The 19,990-nt window shown below is 52.0% G+C and overlaps 3 protein-coding genes across 5 annotated transcripts; 2 read left to right on the top strand and 1 right to left on the bottom strand.

Moving 5' to 3' along the window:
- Nucleotides 1-29: 29 nt before the first annotated feature.
- Nucleotides 30-12,586, top strand: GRPEL2 (GrpE like 2, mitochondrial). Of its 3 annotated transcripts, XR_010652305.2 has the most exons (5): nt 30-700; nt 5,650-5,818; nt 6,644-6,725; nt 8,353-8,782; nt 10,277-12,586. XR_010652305.2 is itself a non-coding variant. In XM_065848712.2 (4 exons), exons 1-4 carry the CDS (start codon nt 642-644, stop codon nt 8,706-8,708), a joined length of 666 nt encoding a protein of 221 aa, XP_065704784.1. In that variant the 5' UTR covers nt 30-641; the 3' UTR covers nt 8,709-12,586. The 3 variants fall into 3 exon arrangements, 2 of the variants coding, with proteins under 2 accessions (XP_065704784.1, XP_065704785.1); XM_065848712.2 differs by having other exon boundaries at nt 8,353-12,586; XM_065848713.2 differs by lacking the exon at nt 30-700 and adding an exon at nt 2,006-4,858 and having other exon boundaries at nt 8,353-12,586.
- Nucleotides 12,587-14,297: 1,711 nt separating this feature from the next.
- Nucleotides 14,298-17,488, top strand: PCYOX1L (prenylcysteine oxidase 1 like). Its single transcript, XM_065849062.2, has 6 exons — nt 14,298-14,434; nt 14,772-14,978; nt 15,389-15,563; nt 15,651-15,862; nt 15,961-16,101; nt 16,663-17,488. Exons 1-6 carry the CDS (start codon nt 14,347-14,349, stop codon nt 17,319-17,321), a joined length of 1,482 nt encoding a protein of 493 aa, XP_065705134.1. The 5' UTR covers nt 14,298-14,346; the 3' UTR covers nt 17,322-17,488.
- A 519-nt stretch (nt 17,489-18,007) lies between these two features.
- On the bottom strand, nt 18,008-19,328 carry IL17B (interleukin 17B). The gene is made up of 2 exons (XM_065849363.2): nt 19,048-19,328; nt 18,008-18,821 (listed from the first exon to the last, which is right to left on the bottom strand). The coding sequence occupies exons 1-2, from the start codon at nt 19,305-19,307 to the stop codon at nt 18,563-18,565; spliced, it is 519 nt and encodes a 172-aa protein (XP_065705435.2). The 5' UTR covers nt 19,308-19,328; the 3' UTR covers nt 18,008-18,562.
- Nucleotides 19,329-19,990: the final 662 nt, after the last annotated feature.

The raw sequence follows: 19,990 nt of genomic DNA, 5'->3' as shown, positions 1-19,990 counted from the left end.
AGTCTGGTACGGCAGGCTGGTGACCGCGGTGAGCTCAGAGCCAGCCTTAGAGATCATCTAGTCCAAACCTTAGAGATCATCAGTCCCACCCTCTGCCATGGGCAGGGGCATCTTCCACCAGACCAGGTTGCTCGGAGCCCTGTCCAACCTGACCTTGAACCCTTTCAGGGAGGGGACATCCACAGCTTCTGTGCCAGGGCCTCACCACCCTCGTGGGGAAGAACGTCTTCCTAACACCTAACTTAAATCTACGCTCTTTCTGTTCAAAACCATTACCCCTCATCCCTACCCCTGCACTCCCTGTTGAAGGGTCCTTCCCCACCTTTCCTGTAGACCTCCCCAGGGTAGTCCCCAGTTAAAAGGCCTCACGTTAACCTCCAGGCCCGACTCTCTCTCAGTCTTTAACGCAGTCTCTAACGAACAAGACGTGAAACTTGTAACGTTATCACCACCCTAAAACTGCGCAGCTGCGGGGTCCCCGCAAGCCGCACCGGGCCACGCCCCCTGCACCGGGCCACGCCCCCGCTGAGGCACCGCCCACGCAGCCGCGCTGCCCGCCGGGATTCGTAGTCCGCGCAGGGGCTTCTGGGAGCTGTAGTTGGCGGGCGGCGCCGGCGCGTCGCTCCCGCAGTCACTCAGCGATGGCCGCCGGGTCCCTGCGGCGTTTCGGGACCGTGCTCGGCGCTCCGCGGCGCGGCAGGTACGTGAGGCGGTGTGAGGGAAGCTGTGTCGTCCCTCTCCCTCAGCCGGTAGCGGTCGCGGCGGTGACCGCTCCTCTCCGGTGGCGGGCTCGGTGTGAGACGTGGCAGCGCCCCCGGCCCGGGCCCGCCGCGGAGCCTCGCAGCCGCCACCGCCCTGCGGCGGGCCCGGGCCTGGGCCGCCCGCGGGGGTGTGGGAGGGAGTCGTCGCATCTGGAATATTGTGTCCAGTTCTGGGTCCCTCAGTTCCAGAGGGACATGGAGCTGCTGGAGAGAGTCCAGCACAGCCACCAAGATGCTGAAGGGAGTGGAGCATCCCCTGTGTGAGGAAAGGCTGAGGGAGCTGGGGCTCTAGAGCTGGAGAAGAGGAGACTGAGAGGTGACCGTATTAATGGTTATCAATATGGAAAGTGTGAGTGTCAGGAGGATGGAGCCAGGCTCTTCTCGGTGACAACCAGTGATAGGACAAGGGGCAGTGGGTGCAAACTGGAACACAGGAGGTTCCAGTTACATTTGAGAAGAAACTTGTTCCTGGTGAGGGTGGCAGAGACTGGCCCAGGCTGCCCAGGGAGGTTGGGGAGTCTCCTTCTCTGCAGACATTCAAACCCACCTGGACACCTTCCTGTGGAACCTCAGCTGGGTGTTCCTGCTCCATGGGGGGATTGCACTGGATGAGCTTTCCAGGTCCCTTCCAGTCCCTGACATTCTGGGATTCTCTGCCCCCGGTGATCTCCGCTTTACCCCCATGAGGGGTGCACTGTCCACCTTTAGCTCCGCAGAAAGCCCAGGACAAAACCAGGCTCTCAATAAGTGTGTTCTTTCCTGGAAAAGTGACATTTTGAGGAAAGAATAAAAAATTGAATTTTTAAGGAAAGCGTTTCTGCAGTCAGTAAGTCACGTTGTGGTGCAGTTCCTGCCACACACGTGTGATTTCTGCATCTCTTCGTGCCCATCAGAACCATTTATTTACGAGTTACAAGTTCAATGTGCTCCCCAGGTTTTATTTTTTGTAAGGATGCTGCACCTGTACTTTCAGCATGTTTTGGATGGTCAAGGGAAAGGGGTTGGTGTAATTGTGTCACTATTTAGACATAAAAAGTGTTCAGTCATGGTTTTGGAGGCTGCAGAATATGGCTTGTACAAGTGAAATCCATCACAGGTGCTTGGGTTATTCAAGTGAAATGTGGGCAGGAGAAAAGAAAATAAAGTCCAAGTGCTTGCTGGTTTATCCTGCGGTTTTCTCTCTGCAAATAAAAACCAAAAGACCATTTAAATACAATAAAACAATTCTGCAGCACATAAAAGAAGCATCTGAGTTTGGGACTAAATGTGAAGATGCATGTCTGAAAGTCCTTCTGCTTTTATACGTGCGAAAACTGCTTTGCCTCTCTGAAAATGTATACCAAGTTTGGAAGGGGTGTACAGCACAATTGGAAGAGGTTACTTTCTCTGATGGGAGCTGAGCTGCCTTCTTCCTTTTGTGGAGAGTCACCAGCACCTGCTGTTGGTGTGAAACTCCTCTTTTACCCAGGTTCTCTGTGGCCGTGCCTGTGTCACAGCCAACAGCAGCAAAGTAGCAGGTGCTGGGGCCCAGACACCCACACTGGGAGCCTGCTGCCCATTTACAGCCCTCTCATGTTAGAGTGAGCTGTACAAGCTTGTTCTCTAGTTTCATCAAAGAGGAATCCACATAGTATTAATCTCTGGTGTCACTCCCTGATGAAATGGAATCACTGGGGGTAATTAGATTTCCTTCCAAAGCACGCTTATCAGAGCTAAAACACTAATGCGGATGTTTCTCTGTGTGTTGGCACTTGTGTGGTTCGTCATGCTCTTCTGGGAGGAGGAGGAAGAGGAGGAAGAGGGAGCATTAAAGGAGAGATGGGATGGGACCCTGTGTTCCGAGGGAATGTGACAGAGTCACTTAGGGATGGTCGGGTATTCTGCCTGTGCTCCAGAGAGGTGATACTGTTCTTCTGATGGGAGGGATCTGTTCTCATCATTTAAGTTCTAATCTTTAAGGACAAGTGGCTTAAACCGTATGGATACTACCAGCTCCTCCGCTATATCTGTTTGGCTTTCTGTGACATCAGTTTGTAAATCTTTTCGTATGACCAGCTTAGTTGTGTAATCCCTTCACACATTTTGGGATTTCCACATGTCTGTCACTTGAGGATGTTTCAACTTCCTCCACTGGGATTTCTGCCTGGTTTTAGGGCAGCTGTGGTCACAACTGTGTTTAGAAGATGGATCACACTGCAGTGATCAGACTGTAAATAGTAGTTGCCTTTTTAGTGGAGTATTCCTTTCATCCTGGAGCAAGAAGTAAGTTGAGCGGCATTTTCAATTCCACATAATAGTCCTTCTTAAGAATTCCCTTTGGAGTCAGTCTGCGGTTCTTGTTTCTTGTCTGCAACTTATAAGGCAGGTTTGTGTGAACGGCATGTGATAGCCGGGGCGTTTCGCTGCACGAGGGAGTGTTCTGTGCCTTGGTTTCGGGAGCTGCAGAAAGGAGTCCATGCAGGCAGCTCTCTGCTTCACGTAGGCAAGTCCTTGGAGCTGTGGCGCCAGCTCATTCCTACCACTCTACTCCTACACACACAACACACCCATTCGTGTAGTGTAAACCACTTCACTGACTTTTGCTTCTTGGATGCAAAAGAGTTAACTCGTTTTTATAGCTTTTTTAGGACGAGCCTGTGAGCTGCCTTGCACGGCTACTTTCTCAGCTGCATTTCAGGTTCTTCGATTCCTCTGTAGCATAGCTAATTTCCATCCCTGCAGCTCTTTAAATGAAATATAAGATGATAAAGGACAAAGCTTGTAGTTGGTACTTAACACAGATACACGTTTTATTTACAAAGAAAGCTTTACAGTTGTTTGAAACTTCACGGATTGATTATGACGGCTTGCTGAAGGGGATCCTCTCTCACAGAAGGAGGCTTCCTCGCCTCCCGTGTCGTCTACTTTCTGTAACTTTGGAAAAAGTGCTGTGCTAATCAGTCAGCAACACGAATGTAACAAGCGTCTCAAAAATCATTCACGATGGGGTCTCATGCCACAAGTAGCCAGGGTTAAAATGTGGGGGTTTCTTCTGTATTGGCATTCCTGGAACCCTCCTCACAGCCCCTTGTCTGGTTCCTTAAAGATCAGTGCAAGGAACATCCTACTCCAGAGCAAGTGTACATAGCAAAAGCACTTTCAGACTCATATTTGGCGTGTAATGTATTGAAAAGGAGCATTTTGATATCTAGATTCTGCTTTACGTACCCACTTAATCAAAAATTCTATATGCAAGTGTCTTCAAGTGGGAAAAGGAAGTTTGTCATTAGTGTTATGGAACATGTAGCAACCTTGTATTAAAGATGAAATGAGGGAACATGTGGGCTGCTAAGCAGGGAGTGGTAGGAGATGCTTGGTGGTCTTTGGGCAGATATGAATCTCTTAAACTGTGCTTTGGTCATAGAGCTGAGCTGGTCTAAGCCCTGGCTGCCACCCCAAGGGGGACACCTCTTCCCTTCCCCATGTTCTCCTTCCCACGTCTCACCAGGCTTCATGAGTTTGTCTTCACTTTTGTACTGGCGCTTGAGCTCATCTGATCTGTGAACAAACCTACTCAGGGACACAGACAGAAAAGTCTTGTTTTGTAGGGCTAGTTTTTGGCTGGTTTAACTCGATAAACCTTCATTCTGCACAGTTCCAGTGCTGGAATAAGGGGAGCAAACCTGTCCCTTCCAGTTTCCACTGTAAACTCAGCTTAGCTGGGTTGCTGAACAATGCTTAAGTGTTATGATGGATTTGATAGCCCCAAAACCAAAAGCTGTGCACTTCTGTGACATTGTACCCGAGCAACATAGCCTTGCTGAAAAGTAAGAAAGCTTAATGGTGCAGGCTGGTAACACGAACTCGGCTATATTGATTCTGGGGCCTCAGTATCTCTAGGCAGTGTCAAATTATACTGTACAAACACAGAAGTTCGAGTCAGTGCCAGTGCAGTGGTTTCTGTGTTTCACGTGGTAGATGTGCACTTAGCATATGCAAAACCTCGCTGTTAAAGGGGATGTTGAAAGCCCTGCTTGGAGGAAGATCCCCGGTGTTCCTGAAAAAGGAGAGGGAAAACTCTTCATTTGGCTCTCAAAGGGACAGCATTGTTACTGCAGGTAAAGGGCTTTCTGGAAAAGAACAGAAAGAAGTGAAAATATTTTCTTTGTTTTTCGAAGTTTTTGGTGTAGTGGTTTTCATCATCTTTGACCAAACTGTTTTCAGCCAGACTTCTGTTACCTAGTTTCTGGGAAATGTGGGAAATTGTTACGCTGTAGAATAGGCTGCTAAGCACATAGGCAGTGTTTATAGAGCTCAGTCCAATTATCTGACTCTTTGGTTGTTTCATCATTTTGTCTGCAAGTTGTGGAGTCAGCCTCCTGGGTGAGCTCCACCTGCTGTCCCAACATGAGCCACTGGCAAGGGCAGTTTTTAGTTGGAGAGAGTACTTAAGATGAAAAAGTCTTTGGAAATAAGGTGGCTTTCAGTACTTGAAGCTTGGGCTTGTTTGGGGATTTTTTTGCCTTTGGGACTTTTTCATTGCCAGTAGAGATAAAAACAGTTGAAGAGTATTAGGGACAATTTTCAGTTGACACATTCAGTTCCTTTTCCAAATGCAGTGAACAGTGCTGTGAAGGCCATGGAGGAAGGCCCCAAAATATTTGGGCTACACACAACTTGGTCACATCTCTGACAGTTTTCTTTGACCCCATGTGGGTCTAAAATAAAAGAATTTTTCAAAACATCTGTTTCTTTGTGTTTCTGTGGTAATTGTCCACGTTTTCCAAAAAGAGCTAAAATTTTATCTAGCATCCGATGTACCTTTTTTAAGAGAGCCTGCTTTACTAATGACATTAACTAGAGTTCTTTTTGACTCTGTTGTTACTTAACTTTCCTTTTTTGTCACTAGTTTGTATTTTAGGGGGTCCCCATGTGTTTTCAGCACTGCAGCTCAGCAGAGAAGTACAGGAGACGAGTGTGGCCCAGAAGATCCCCGCGATGAGCCCAAACATCCCCTTTCTGACTGTGCCTTAGAGCACAAAGCCATCAAACTGGAAGAACAAGTCCGGGATTTAACTGTGAGTATGCTGCTGGTGCCATCAGGACGTCTTTCTTTCAGTCCCCTTCACTTGGTCTGTCTTTCAGCCCTAGTTTTTTTCTGTAAGCCCTGGAACACGCACACAGTGCTGCTGTGCCATGGCAGCCTTCAAAACCACCGTGCTCTGGGTGGTTGCACTGTGAAAGTACAGTCTGCGTTCCCTAGAAACACCATCTGTCAGTAGTACCTAGAAACAAGACACCGGTACTATGATCCTGGTAGGCAAAACTGTATTTTGGAGGTGGTCTGGTCAATTCTTTCACAACGTTGCACAGAGGGAATGGCAGTAGCTTCATCCTGATTAGCGTCATGTATTGTGTCACACCAGGTCCAGATTGTCCAAGAGGAAAGTTGTCTTTAGTGACAGTGGTGTGGTAGAAATGGCAGGGATCATGTTCTAGGGACTTTGAAGAACAGATGTGAGTAAGGGGAGGATTAAATACTGCAGCACTGGGTGGGCAGTTCCAGAGATGATTGCCCTGAGGGTACTACTGCACTGAGCAATAGATCAGCGGGTTGCAGATATTTTGCTGAGGCTATCAACTTGCCTGCTGGAGAAGGGAGCGTCTGCGGAGCTGCAGTGAGTCACACAAACACCAGCGCTGCGCCCTGAGTGCTGCTTTTGAGGGAGTTGTGCTGATTAATCAGAAGGATTATGTTTGCACGTAATGAAAACGCAGGAGCCCAGCACAACCTTCTGACACGAAGTGGCCGCTTTTATAATAGTTTCTAAGGGATTGCCAGCTGGTCGGGAAATGTTTTTTAACTCCTTGTTTGATGTCTCCCTTTGCTGTTGTGGTCACAGGAGCGATACCGGAAAGCTTTGGCAGATTCTGAGAATGTCCGGAGGAGAACGCAGAAGTTTGTGGAAGATGCCAAGCTCTTTGGTAAGCCAAGCGAAGCAAAGCTGTGCTTACTGCCGTGCCTGCCTGAACAGAAAATGCTGAGCAACAGCTTTTCTCTCCCCTCTTCCTGCCCCCGCTCACTGTAAAGCCTGGCATGATGCTGGCCCTGGACTGTTGGTGTCTGGGCTTACTCGCTATTTTTTCTGTGTATCCAGTTGTGTCCTATCAGGTTTATCTCAGTGATGGTCTTATGTTTTTTTTCTTAATAAAACAAGGCTGGTGCAACTGAGTGTAGTTCTACTGACTTGGCTGAAATTACAGGTTCTTCTGTAGCCTGAGAATTTGCTCTGGCAGGATGTGTTCCATACTCTTATCTGTGTCATCAGGTTGTGATCTCCTCTTCTGCTCTAGCTTTCAGAAGGTAGATGCTGCCTAGCACAAAGCTTGTCAGTTCCTATATTAGATGTTGTTTAAAATTTCTGTAATAAATATTGTAGCATCAGTGAAGTGAGCTGGATTTGTAGCTTTGGCAATGGAGGCAGGTGAAGGGTGAAGGGGGAAGCGACTGCTATTTAAATGTTGCACTCTGCCAGCACTGTCTCTGAGAATGAGAAACTGTTGTTCTCTGTAATGCATGAATCTTGGGAGGGTTTTTTGTTAGTTAATTCCTGTAGCTTTGAAATTAAAGCTCCTCTATTTTTCTAACCAGTGTACCCATTGTGTTATAGAATGGCTGTTGAGTTTTGGGATAATCAGCACCTTTCTTTTTTGAGGTTTGTTTGTGTGGGGTTTTTGTTTTGCTGTTGTTTTGTTTTTTGTAGCTCTTTGAATTTTAGATGCGTTATGCTTCAGATTTGGAGAAAAATGAGGTTCTTTATTGGAAGTTGCTCGTGGACTGAGGCACGGGGGTCTGTAGAGCATGAAAACACGCTCTGGTACAAGAGGAAATTGTTGCTTATCAGTCTGCTTCTGTCTGCTCCCTTGTTGCTTCTCCTTCATGCTGCTTTGTGCTGTGAATGTTTAAACATGTATGTACAAGTATGGACAGCACCAAAGTATTGTTTCTCTTTCTTTGTTTTCCTAATGTCTTTTCCCAGTAACTTAGTTATGGCATCTATATATAGACCTAGAGAGCCTGATTTTCCTGAAATTTCTGCACAGTGTAATACACCACTTCTGGAAATGTGTATAATCTAAGCCCATTTTTTTCTAATGAAAAAGACTGCATGACTTTTTCATGCCTGACCCAAGGACCAATTTATTCAGTCCTTCCACAGCAGTTTTAACTTATGAATAAAACTGTGGATGTACTTTTGAATGGCCATGTACTATTTTTACTTCCCCGCATTGTGTTTGCTCCCCATGTGCATGGGCATTAATGCTCTGCTTTGTCAGGTATGCTATATATATGTGATGATGTGTGTAGATGTACCTTTCCTGCATATACCTTGATTTGAGGAGTCTTTAGATTGCTACGTGTCTGATGATAAAGCTTTGACTACACAATACAGAAGACACTGTCTGCTCTCACTAAAGTAATGGTTCAAATCAATTAGCAGCTGCAAAGGTGCTTTCCAACTGCTGTGACTTTGTGCCTGTCATTGGTACTGTAACTCTGTTTGTTCTGTAAACTGCCATTCATTTACTTCTTGCTTCTTTGTGCCCGCAGGGATCCAGAGTTTCTGCAGGGACCTTGTGGAGGTAGCAGATATCTTGGAGAAGACCACCGAGAGTGCCGCAGAAGAAGCGGAGCCCAGTAACCTGAGTCCGACCCTGAAGAAAATCTATGAAGGCCTCTCTCTCATAGAGGCCAAATTGCAAAGTGTGTTTGCCAAACACGGCCTTCAGAAGATGAACCCTGTTGGTGGCAGATACGATCCGTATGACCACGAAATAGTCTGCCACGTGCCAGCCGAGGGCTTGCAGCCGGGCACGATAGCACTGGTGACGCAGGATGGCTACAAACTCCACGGTCGCACTATCAGACACGCGCTCGTCGGCGTGGCGGTGGAGTCACAGGAATGACATGGGCTTACCCATTGGGACCTTACTCAGCATGCAGTCACAACTGCAGCTGCATGTCTTATTTATTAAGTTAGGTTTGTATTGTACGTTGGATTCTTTATAATGTGTGCAGTCATTTTGCCATTAATTCTAAGGTACTTGTATATTTAATAATCCTTTTTGGAGTGTGCGGAGTAGTACTAGGAGTCCTGCTATTTGTCAGAAACGTGGCACTGTATCCCCTTTCTCTGTTGCTCGTTTCTCCATTAAGAATTGTATGGGGGACATACGGGAGAGAAAGGGAAATTCTCTGAGAGCTGAGGGATCTTGTCTCCCTGTTCCATCTCTGAGACAGACTCCTGCAGTTGCCATCAGGAAAGTAACTTCTCTGCCTCAGTTTCCATATCTGTATTAAGGGAATATAATAATACTTATTGACCTACCTCACAGGGATGTGGTGAGGCTGTTTCTTTGCAAAGTCCTCAGAAGAGGAAAAGCCCAAAGCGCTGAGTATTATTATCAGGCTGGTTTTGGTGTCCTCCCTTGTCCCCACATCCCTCAGGTGGGGATGAAGATGATCCCTTGAAATGACATTTAGGGGCAGCTTTTTCTCATGTCACTTCAGGAAAACAATCCTGAATTGATGAAATCTCTGTTGTACTGTAATCGAATAGGGATGAGGTTTTAAAGAGAATTCAGCTGTTAGGCCAGACTTGAACGTGTTAATATTTGTTCTCCAGGTAAACCATCAGCTTACCTCCTTGTTCCTCACGGTAAAACAGGGAATAGTGGTTCTTGGTGGAGCCAGAAAACTGTTCTCAAATCTCTCTTTCTCCAACCAAAAAGTATATTTTAGAGGAGAGTAATCTCTCTTGCCTGAGGGGTATTTGTGCAGCTTTCAAGCATGATAAACTACGTGTTCTTTGTTGCAGCTGCTGGCAAAGTGGAGATGTGCCCTTTAGCAGGAAATCTGGACTGTTTTGATTTTTCAGCTCTCCAATAATGGTACTCGGATAACACTAACTTCCAGTTCACCTTCAGATTCTACTTTTGCGTGATCATAGTAAATATTAAACCTTTCGGGTTTTGACACAAGGAGAAAAATCTTTTCTACTAAAAGTCTCAAGTGGCCTTGAACCAGTTTTGGCAGCAGTGATGAGAAAGCAGAAGCAGAAGGCTGAGGAGGCAAAAGCTGACCTCGAGCCGTCCTCTTAGTTGGAGGCGTGTTGTTGTCACAGCACGGCATATGTATTTCCCAGTGGTCCTTTTGCCTGGGAGTCCATTTATCTCAGCTGAAAGGATCCAGTTGGCGAGTGAGATCAGAATTTAACCCTTTACAGAGCAGCAAGCAGTGTAGTGACAGAAGAGTTATATGAACCAGCCTATGGTCTGCACTACACAAACCCAAGGCAGGAATGGTTGGTTTGGGGTTGTTTCTTACTGATTTGTTAATTCCTGCCTTTTTACTTTCTGGAATTGAATCCGTGGCGAGACGGTTATTTCGGATCCACTTCCAAAAAACTCTTTACTTATGGTGGATGCCATCACTGGTTTGGAAGAAAGCTTATTCTTCTCCCATTCCTTTGCAGGCTTCAGTTGTATAATCCTTATGTGGTGGACTTGAAGATTACTGCAGCCTTCAATTAACAACTATCAACAGTCTTTCATCTGGGGAGACTATGTGCAGCTGTTATAGTTGATTGTCATTCCAGAGATGTAAGGAAGATGCACATTTCTAATATGCTCCATGCAAGCTGCTTTAGTGACAGCTGTATGCAGGTGATTCAGTAGTGGATACTTCTTGAATTGCCATTTTCTGCCTCTCTGGGGTTAGGTTTTCAGAGAGGTACTTCAGATTTCAACCCTGAAACAGTGCTTCATTGCAGTGTAAGTTGCTTTGGACAAAGCTCTTGTTCAGTGCTCTTGTTTGTTGGAAATTGCAGAGAAATACAGGAATTCCTGTTTGTTGTTTCGCTGGTCTACGTGCTAAACTGGGTCACCAGGTTATGCAGTTACTCAAGACAAAGAACAGGTAAAATACGAAATGTGGCAATGCAAGTCTTGCTCTTCTGCCCCAAGACTGTGTGCAGCCTGTTCAGAGGAAACCATGTCCTCAGCAGGAAGGAGCAGTTGGGTTCTCTGCTGCCTCTTCAGCCCTTGCTACACCAGCTGAGTCTTTTTGCAATAGGAGGGCAGAGCTGGCTATGGAAACTAACTTTGAATGTGAAACTTTATGTATAAGGAGCTAAAAAAAAGCAAAGGCATTTTACCCAACAGGTAGTTTGCTGTCACAGGAAGGCTGCAGCATACATGAGCCAGATTTAAACGTAGTGTGTGAGCAGAAGTGATGGGATCCAAATCTTCTAGACTGACCCCCAGAGCCACTTGCCTGTGGAAGCGTGTAGAACTGCTCAGTCCGCCTTCGGAGTGCTGGCCAGGCCTGCCTGTCTCCTCAGCCAGCACTCACCCATTTTTGCCTTAAAATATCCTAAAATGCACTCCAGACCTTCTGTCTGTACTGAGCGGTTATTGATTCAGCTTGTGTGGATCCGCTTTCACCGAGACGCTGTTCCAGGGCTGGCGCAGGAATTGAAGGGGTCCAGTTCCTGTGCAGCCTTTCTTGCTCTTCCACGAGCCCGGTTTAATTTTGGGCAAGCTATGATCCCAGTTCATGCCCCAGTTTATGAAACTTCTATAGGATCTTATTGGGCTTTTATGATGATTACTGTAAGATGTTCCCATTGCTTAGAGACTTTTACAGAAGTTACCAAAGAGAGAAATGCTGTAGCTGTTGTTTGTCCTACTTTCTGCTTCCTTTGAATGGTGAAGTGAAAATGAAATAGCCAAACCTGGATTCCATCATAGAATCCGGATTTCCTAGGCAAAATTTGATTCTCCTGCCTTTCAAGCACACTTAATGATCCCTTTTATTGTGGATGCGGTCGCGTAAGGGTGGATCGAATTTCTGCTTTGTAGGTCCTTGCTCCCTCGTATGCCCTGTTTGTGTAAAGCTTGCACACTCAGCATGGTGGGGCAGAGGCCCCGCTTGTGCGGGTTCCCTTGCACTCTGCAGAGTTACACCAGGGGGGAGCTTTTTCTCTCTGGTCACTTTATTCTATGACTATTTAATAAAACGCAGGAGTGCGTTAGCAGGGACAGAATGGCAGAAGAGAGGAAGTGTCATGTACCTCTTAGTCATTTCCAGTTTGCCCAGCCATGAACTGAAGAGCTCGAGCTGGGGATGCAGAAAGCTATAGGTGAGGCATTTGTGATGCTGCATTTCTGCTGTGGGGACGTGCGCAGCCCCACAGTCCGTGGGCATTCGCCTTGTCCTGTCCCCATGCTGTCCCCCACCATGGGACCGGTTGGAGCTGAGCTGGAGGAGTCCGCAGTGGCACTGGTCCTGAGTGGGGCAGCATCTGGGCTCTGACCACGAGCAGTGCAGAATGTGAATGTCGCTTTGTGAACCTTAAATTCTCAGTGCTTCATCAGCGGAGCTGCTGTTGAGACAGCTGTGATAAATCAGTAGCTATTAGCAATCCTTTAATTTAAAAAAAAATGTATTTAAGTTTTATATTGTGAATATTGTAGTATTTTTTTATTTTAAAACTTGAGATGTTTTGGTATTACTTGCAAAGTCAAATGAACAAAGCATTGCTAATGTCCAAAAATCTAAATCCATTTAGTTGGTGGAAAACCTGTATATACTGTATTTTTTTGTGTATTTCTGTGCTCTTTGTTTACCCAAAGGTTCCAGCTGAATGAAAAACAAAGCCTGAAGTGTGGGAGTGGTGCAAGTAATTGACAACGACATTTGAGTTAATGTTGGAAAGGGCTGATTTCCTTCAGATGTCCAGATGCTGTCCATTTGCTAATAATAATAATAATAATAAAAAGAACTGCAGTTGTTTCTTTTTCCTTTTTTCCCTGCCCCAAAATGCTGCCCATTCCGACTGCCACTCTCATCGGGTAGGACTGAGGACTGAAAGGTTTCTCGTTGTTCCTGGTCACATTGTGCATGGCAGTGCTTTGGTGAACGTTTTACTAACAACGCTTTAGGTGGACTCCCAGAAACGCACACGTGTGTGCACCATCTTCCCTCGGCAGGTGAGTTGTTGGAGATTTAGTTGAAATCTTGATATCTGGTTTTGTTTTTGCCGTTCTGTTCTCTCACAGCTGCGCTTTGCTGCAGTTTTGCCCTTTTGCGTTGGTGAGTTGTAGCAGGCGAACCGTATGGCAGCTCCATTGTAACATACAGTGTGTTTAGCGCTTGTGGTATCTGCAGGCGGGTTAGGGATTTGTTGGAGAAAAGAACAGGCTTGCTTTGCAGGGCTGTGATTGTGACAGATCGCGTTCTCCCTCCCCACGTCCTCTGCAAAAATAGCTGGGCCTCCGTTCCTGGTTTTGCCTTAAGTCTTGCGGCAGTTGGTGCTGTTCTTGTTGTCCTGAAGCTCTGACTAGAAAAAACCCTTTGCAAAAGATGTGGTGAAATCAGGCCGGTTAAGTAAGAGCTCGTTAAAACCTGAGGCGTGCTGCAAAGGTATTTGTGTGCTGTTTCAGGCTGTTTTGGGAACATCACCTCCCTGTCCTGGTGGGTTGATACTGCCCATTGTAAGGACTTGGGTGAGCTGAGCAATGGTAGTTTGTGTGTGTGCTCCCCCAAAATGTTCATGCCTGAGTTTCTGGGTTGTGTGTGTTCGCCCATGTGGGAACTGAAGCGTCTCCTGGGTGGGGGATAAGTGAGGGTCTGTGCTTGTGCTGTGTTTCTCCTGAGACAAAGTTGAGTGGACAGATTCTCAAACTACATTTTGTCATTTGGTACAGAGCCACCACGGCGCTGCAGCAGGCTCTGGCTCTGTAATTACATGTCCTACCCGTTCCGGAGATGGCTCAGCCTGAGCCATCCTTTGTAATCTGATGGGATCTCCATGGCAGGAGCTGCTTGCTGTCGGGCACCTTGTTTTGCCCAGGGCAGAAAGCGCAGGTGAAAGCTTGAAATGCCCTTGTTGGTGCATGATCCAGCCTGCTCCCGTCCGCCGGGTGCTGAGCACCGGATGCTGATGCCCATGTGCAGACTGAGCACGTGGAAAACGTGCACGGGTGGCAGCTTGGCCCAAGTGCTGCCCTGCGGTGCAGATCCCAGTGCGAGAGGCGGTGCTGAGGGGAGGCTCCTGGATTTGGCCCCTTGGATCAGCGCTGGGTTGATTGTGAGTGTGATGCAGGACCAGAGGGCACTGAGGATCCTCACTGTGGCTGTGCCTGGGGTTGTTCGTTTACCACACCCAGCACTTTTGGATGTTGAGGTTCTCTGACCCTCTGTATCACTCTCTGAGGATGAGTGCTGGGGATAAGCAATCACGAGGCCTGCTTCTGTACTGCTGCTGAGCCCGGTGCTTCCCCGGCACCGCACCCCGTGCAGGGCTGTGTGCACGCCGGCTCTGCGGGATGAAGCCCGCTCACCTCTCCCTGCTCGCCCGGCTCCTGCCCGCCCCGCCGCCGGCAAACGCGCCGCCTGGGGCTCCCCGCGCCGGCGCAGCCCTGCCCCTGGAGCGGGTCCATGCCCGGGCGGGGCGGCCGCGGGGGCCGGGCCTGCGGGAAGGGGCGGGCCGGGCCGGGCCGGGCGCCGCCGGGACCCGCTCTCCGCGCCGCCGCCCGCGCCATGGCCGCGCCGCCCGCCGCGCTGCTCCTGCCGGCCCTCGCCCTGCTGGCCGCCCCTGCGGCTGCCCGCGCCCCGCCGCGCAGCATCGGTAGGAGCGGGGGGAGGCGTGCGGGGTGGGGAGGGGGCACCCAGCCCGGGGACCGGCAGCACCCGGCCTCCTGCCTGCCTCCGGGGGTGGGAGAGGGGAGCTCCGGCACCGCTCCGCGGCGGGAGCAGGGCGCGCTGCCGTGCATATCCCCGGCATCCCCCGGCACTCACCAGCACCGTCCCCGCTGCATCCCCCGGCATCTGCGCCCTGACACGCGGTACTGGCGGCTTCCAACCCGCGGCCGGGGAACCCGGGAGTCCGGGCGGGGGGCAGCACCCCCCATGCTCTTTCGGGGTTCGCTGCTGACCCGGCTGCCCTCGCCCCTCTCCCCCGGCAGCTGTGGTGGGCGCCGGGCTGGGCGGCTCGGGCGTCGCCTACTTCTTGCAGCAGCACTTCGGGCCGCAGGTGCAGCTGGACGTGTACGAGCCGGCGGGCGTGGGGGGCCGGCTGGCCACCGTCACCGTCAACAAGCAGCAGTACGAGAGCAGGGGAGCCTCCATCCATGCCCTCAGCCTCCACATGCAGGACTTCGTCAAGATTCTGGGTGAGCACAGGCACGTCAGCGCTTGCATGGCCTCCATCCCTGAGCTAGGGGATGAGGTGTCCCCGGGCTGTGCGTTTGGGGTGGTGGGGAAAGCACCCCAGGCATGTGGCGACCCCCTTGTTTCTCTGCACCCCAGCCCTGTTGTGCCCTGGAAGAGAAAGGGATGTGGTGGCGCAGCAGAGCATCAGGGCAAGGCATTCTGGTGGAATTACTGTGGGGGGTTTGTAAACAAAATCCCACCAGTTTGTCCCAGTAGGGAGCCACAACTCCATAGGATGCCCCAACATCGAGGTTCCTGTGCCCTGGGGTCTTACGCTCCCTGATGCTCCTCCAGGAGCATCTTTACCTGCATCCCCACTGCGATGGTGTTTGGCACCGGCCTTTCCCAGCGGCCCCCCTGCTCCTTACAGGCCTCAAGCACCGGCGCGAGGTGCCGGGGAAGAGTGCCATCTTCAGCGGGGAGCACTTCGTCCTGGAGGAGACTGACTGGTACCTGCTCAACCTCTTCCGGCTCTGGTGGCATTATGGCATCAGCTTTCTGCGCCTGCAGATGTGGGTGGAGGAGGTGATGGAGAAGTTCATGAGGTAGGAGAGCCCATGGGGCTGGGGGCACATGAGGTCTTCCCCAGCACCAGGGCATCACCAAGTGCCCTGTGCTTCTGTTTCCTCCAGGATCTACAAGTACCAGGCGCACGGCTATGCTTTCTCCAGCCTGGAGGAGCTGCTGCGCTCGCTGGGGGGTGACGCCTTCGTCAACATGACGCAGCGCTCGGTGGCCGAGTCCTTGCTGGAGGTGGGCGTCACGCAGCGCTTCGTGGACGATGTCATCGCGGCCGTCCTGCGCTCCAGCTACGGGCAGTCGGTGCTGGTGCCTGCCTTCGCAGGTGAGGCTGGGGACCCCATCTCCTCCCCGTCTGACTCTCCTTCCCAGCGGCCCCTCCATGGACAGGCTGTTAAGCCACCATCCTCTTTCTCTCCCCAGGAGCCATGTCACTGGTGGGGGCCCAAGGCAGCACCTGGGCGGTGGACGGAGGCAACAAGCTGGTGTGTTCGGGTCTGCTGAAGCTGACCAAAGCCAACATCATCCCGGCCAGGGTGACAGGTGTCTCTCTGCACAGCTCGGGTGAGCCTGGGCACAGGGTCTGCTCTGGGTGCCACTGGCCTGCGTGTGGGTGAGAGGTTGATGGTGGCAGCATGGGGATGCTGGGCAGAGAGGGAGCATTGGGAGGCTGGAGAGCATCCTGGTCCTGGTAGAGCATTTGGACGAGGACCTGGGTGCTCTGTCCATCTCCTCCCCTTGTTAGGGCCCTGCAGCACAGACCTTGGCCCTGAGGTTCCCCACACTCCCTCCTGAGGTCCCTCAGGTCTCTCCTATGGCACCATCCTTGTTGTGGGTTTGCTTCCATATCCAGCACAACAGAAGGGCCGGAGGGCTGTGCTGCCTCAGTCCTCCTTGCCCCTCTAGGCTGGGCTTCTCTGGAAACTTTCTCCCACAGGCTTGATAAAATCTTCTCTCTGTTACTGTAAAGCATCAGTAACTCATTCATAACTGTCAGATACTATAGTCCAACACTGGTGTGTACTGGAAAACCAGGGGATGGACGTCATACTAGAAGAAAAGGGGGCCAGGGCAATGCCACTCGGGGCTCAGGGCTGCTGCTAACTGTCCACCATCTTTTTTCAGAGGGGAGACCCCTGTACCAGGTGCACTACGAGGGCAGTGAGGGCCAGGGCTCAGCTTTCTACGACATGGTGGTGGTGACAACTCCTCTGCACCCCAGCAGGAGCAACTTCACCTTTGAGAACTTTGAGCCACCCATCGCTGACTTCCCCGGAGCCTTCCAGCCCGCAGTCACCTCCGTGGTGCACGGCTACCTCAACTCCTCCTACTTCGGCTTCCCCGACCCCAAACTCTTCCCCTTCGCCAGCATCCTCACCACCGACACCCCCGACCTCTTCTTCAACGCCATGGACAACATCTGTCCGGTCAACATCTCGGCAGCTTTCCGTCGCAAGCAGCCTCAGGAGGCCGCGGTGTGGCGGGTCCTCTCCCAGCAGCCACTGGACAAGCAGCAGCTGAAAACCCTCTTCAGGTCCTACTACTCGGTGCAGGTGACGGAGTGGCAGACGTATCCCCGCTACGATGCTACCAAGTCCCTCCCGCCCATTGTACTCCACGAAAACCTCTTCTACCTCAGTGGTGTGGAGTGGGTGGCCAGCTCCATGGAGATGATAGCGGTGGCAGCCAAAAATGTGGCCCTGCTGGCTTACAACCGCTGGCATCAGGACCTGGAGAAAATTGACCAGAAGGACTTGATGCACAAGGTGAAGACTGAGCTGTGACAGCTGGGGGAGGTGGAGGACGAGGAGATTCTGCGTGTGGTAGCCTGAGGAGTATTTATTGCCTTGGGGACACCAGGGGGTGTGGGGCCGGGGGAGAAGGGACAGGTTGTGTCGCGGATGACTTGAAGTGTGCATCGTCTTCAGGAATACAGTCCCTGCCCAGTGTTGCTGTGTGTCTGTGCAATGTGCCTCAGTTTCCCTGTTCCCCCTCCCCAGGCTCTACTGGAAAGCAGCCTGTGCCTTTTCCTGTGAAAAAGGGTCACTGTGCACCTGGTTTGGGGAGGGACCTCAGGGGGCTTTCAAGGACAAGACCGGGTGCCATTGGCAGCAGATGGGCCCACCCTGGTGAGCTGCTGCAGCCTCTCCTGGCTTTGGCACTGAGAAACCTGGTGGTAGGGCTGGCCCTGGCTGGGGCAGGAGGTCCCGTGGCCTCTCCCATGCCGTGTGTGTGTGTGCGTGGAGCTGAGCCCCTCTCGCTGGCCTGGCGCCCCGGGGATGGGCGCGCAGAGTGGGCTGTCGCAGGTCCTGACTCACCTGCTGCTGGGTGCTCCCTGTTCCCAGGGTGTCCAGGCTTCCTGGGGCTCAGCTGGGTTTTGGGGGGCAGAAGAGCCTTGCTGGGAGAGGCCTGGGCAGCACGGAGGGGCAGCACGAGGGGCTGAGGCAGAGGGCGGCTCAGACGGGGGCCAGCGATGAGCTTTATTGGAGACCCCAAAGGCCACCCAAACCACTGCCCGCTTGCCCCACGCCCTGGGCTGCCTGGCCCAGCGCAGAGGAACCTGTAGGTGGACTGGAGGGGGCTGGGGAGGACTGAGCACTTCTGGAGCTGTTGCACTGATGGAGCAAACGGGGACTTTGAGGCAGGAGGAGGCCTGATCCTGCCCAGCCCAAGCGACTGTGCAGCTGCCTCCCTCTGTCCCCAGCCCACCCTGCTGAGCTCCCCCTGGAGGTGTTGGGGCTCGGGCTGGTGTCCCACTGTGAGGCCACTCGTGGGACTGCATGGCTGGGTGAGTTGCAGAGGCTGCCGCAATGCTGGGTGTCCCTGAAGTGGCTGCTTGGGCTGAGGCTGATGGAATCTGCAGGGGAGTTTTGGGGAGCTCTTGAAGCTGCCATCGACTTGTGCAGGGGTTCTTCTCACCCTGATGCTCAGCGGGGTGACTCTCCCAGAGGGCTGCGCAAGCTCGAAAGCAAGAGCCAAGCTGGTTAGACGCCCGCAGGTAGCTGCAGGGATTAGCTTTGCAACCTCAGAAGATGCAGGTGCAGCCCACAGCGATGGTCTCCATGACCATCTGGTACTTCTTCTGACACTTCTTCTTCCCAGAGGGCTTGTGCCCCACCTCTCCGGGCACCTGGCAGAGCAGCCGGCGGACAGGCAGCCGGCTGTAGATGGGAATGCTGGCCATGGTGCGGTCCTCCTGCATCGTGAAGGGGTTGATGCAGCCGGTGCAGAGACATCGAGCCTCAGGAATGTCAGCCGGGATCCGCGTTGCATCGTGGTTTATGCTGGAGGAGAGGGAAAGCAAGGCAAGGCTGGAGAGATGGTGAGATGGGGGCAGTGGGTGGCTGGGGACAGGCAGGGCAATGCCGCCATGGGGTGAAATGGGGTGCTGTGTTGCATCACACCCCTCAGCAGCTGCCACAGCCCCGTGATACTGGAGCCATGGCCCCCATGGCACTTGCTGGCATGGAGCCACCATGCGCGTCCCCAAGGTCCCCAGCCCAAGCTCACCTGTAGGCCCAGGGGGACAGGCTCCTCCGGTTGGATCTCCAGAGCCTCAAGTTGACCTGGCACTTGGTGTCACCCGGCTCAGAGCTGTTCCTTAGCTGGTGCACCATGTCCTGGATGCTGCGCTCGTAGTCTGCCATGGTGGTGAAAGGGTCGTCCGGGGCCCAGCTGAGGGCAGGGGCAGCCGTGGGGGGCCGTGCCAGACCCCTTCTCCTGCCCTTCGCTGCCTTGCTTTGGTCCTTTGCTTCAGGGACCAGCACCATGGCAAAGGTGAAGATGCAGAGGAGCAGCTGAGGAGGAAGGAGGATGGTGTGTGGCTGCCCAGACTGCAGCGCTGGTGTGGAAGGAGAACTCTCCCACCTCTGGTGGGTCACCAGGTGATGGCAGGACCACCTTGACTTTGGGATGGAACATACAACCCCCCAAGGGCACTGCTGCCCTGTGGCAAGACCCGTGGAAACACAGGAGGGCGTTTTGCAGGGGTGGTGGGTGCAGGGTCGCGGTGACCCCCTGGCCCAAGCCCCAGCTGATGTGCGTGACTGCAAAGCCCCTCACCCTGGGTGCAGCTGGCACTTTGTGTTGCCCAAAATGCCCCTGCCCGTGCAGTGCCCACCCCTTCCCTGCCCACCCCAAGGTGGCTGCGTGAGGGGAGGGATGGGGACACCCTCAGCTTGGGCTGTACCTGGGCAGGCTCTGGCTTAAAAGGAGCTTTAGAGATGAGACTGTCAAGAATGGGATCTTTATCCAAACCCTCCTCTCCCTCCCTCTGTGCTCCGAGGACGGTGAGAGAGAAAAGAAAGATGCTTTTTCCTTCTCCCTCCGGTCTCGCAGGGCCAGGCTCCCGTGTGCTGACACCCGGCAGGCTGCCCAGCAGCGAACAAAGTTGCTTTCTGTAGTCCTACTCCCTGCTATTCGTGTCCCTGCAGCCGGCCGCAGGCAGCCCCGC

Source organism: Patagioenas fasciata, chromosome 14, assembly GCF_037038585.1.
Source record: "Patagioenas fasciata isolate bPatFas1 chromosome 14, bPatFas1.hap1, whole genome shotgun sequence".
NCBI lineage: Eukaryota > Metazoa > Chordata > Aves > Columbiformes > Columbidae > Patagioenas > Patagioenas fasciata.
This window is presented reverse-complemented; position numbering and strand designations above follow the sequence as displayed.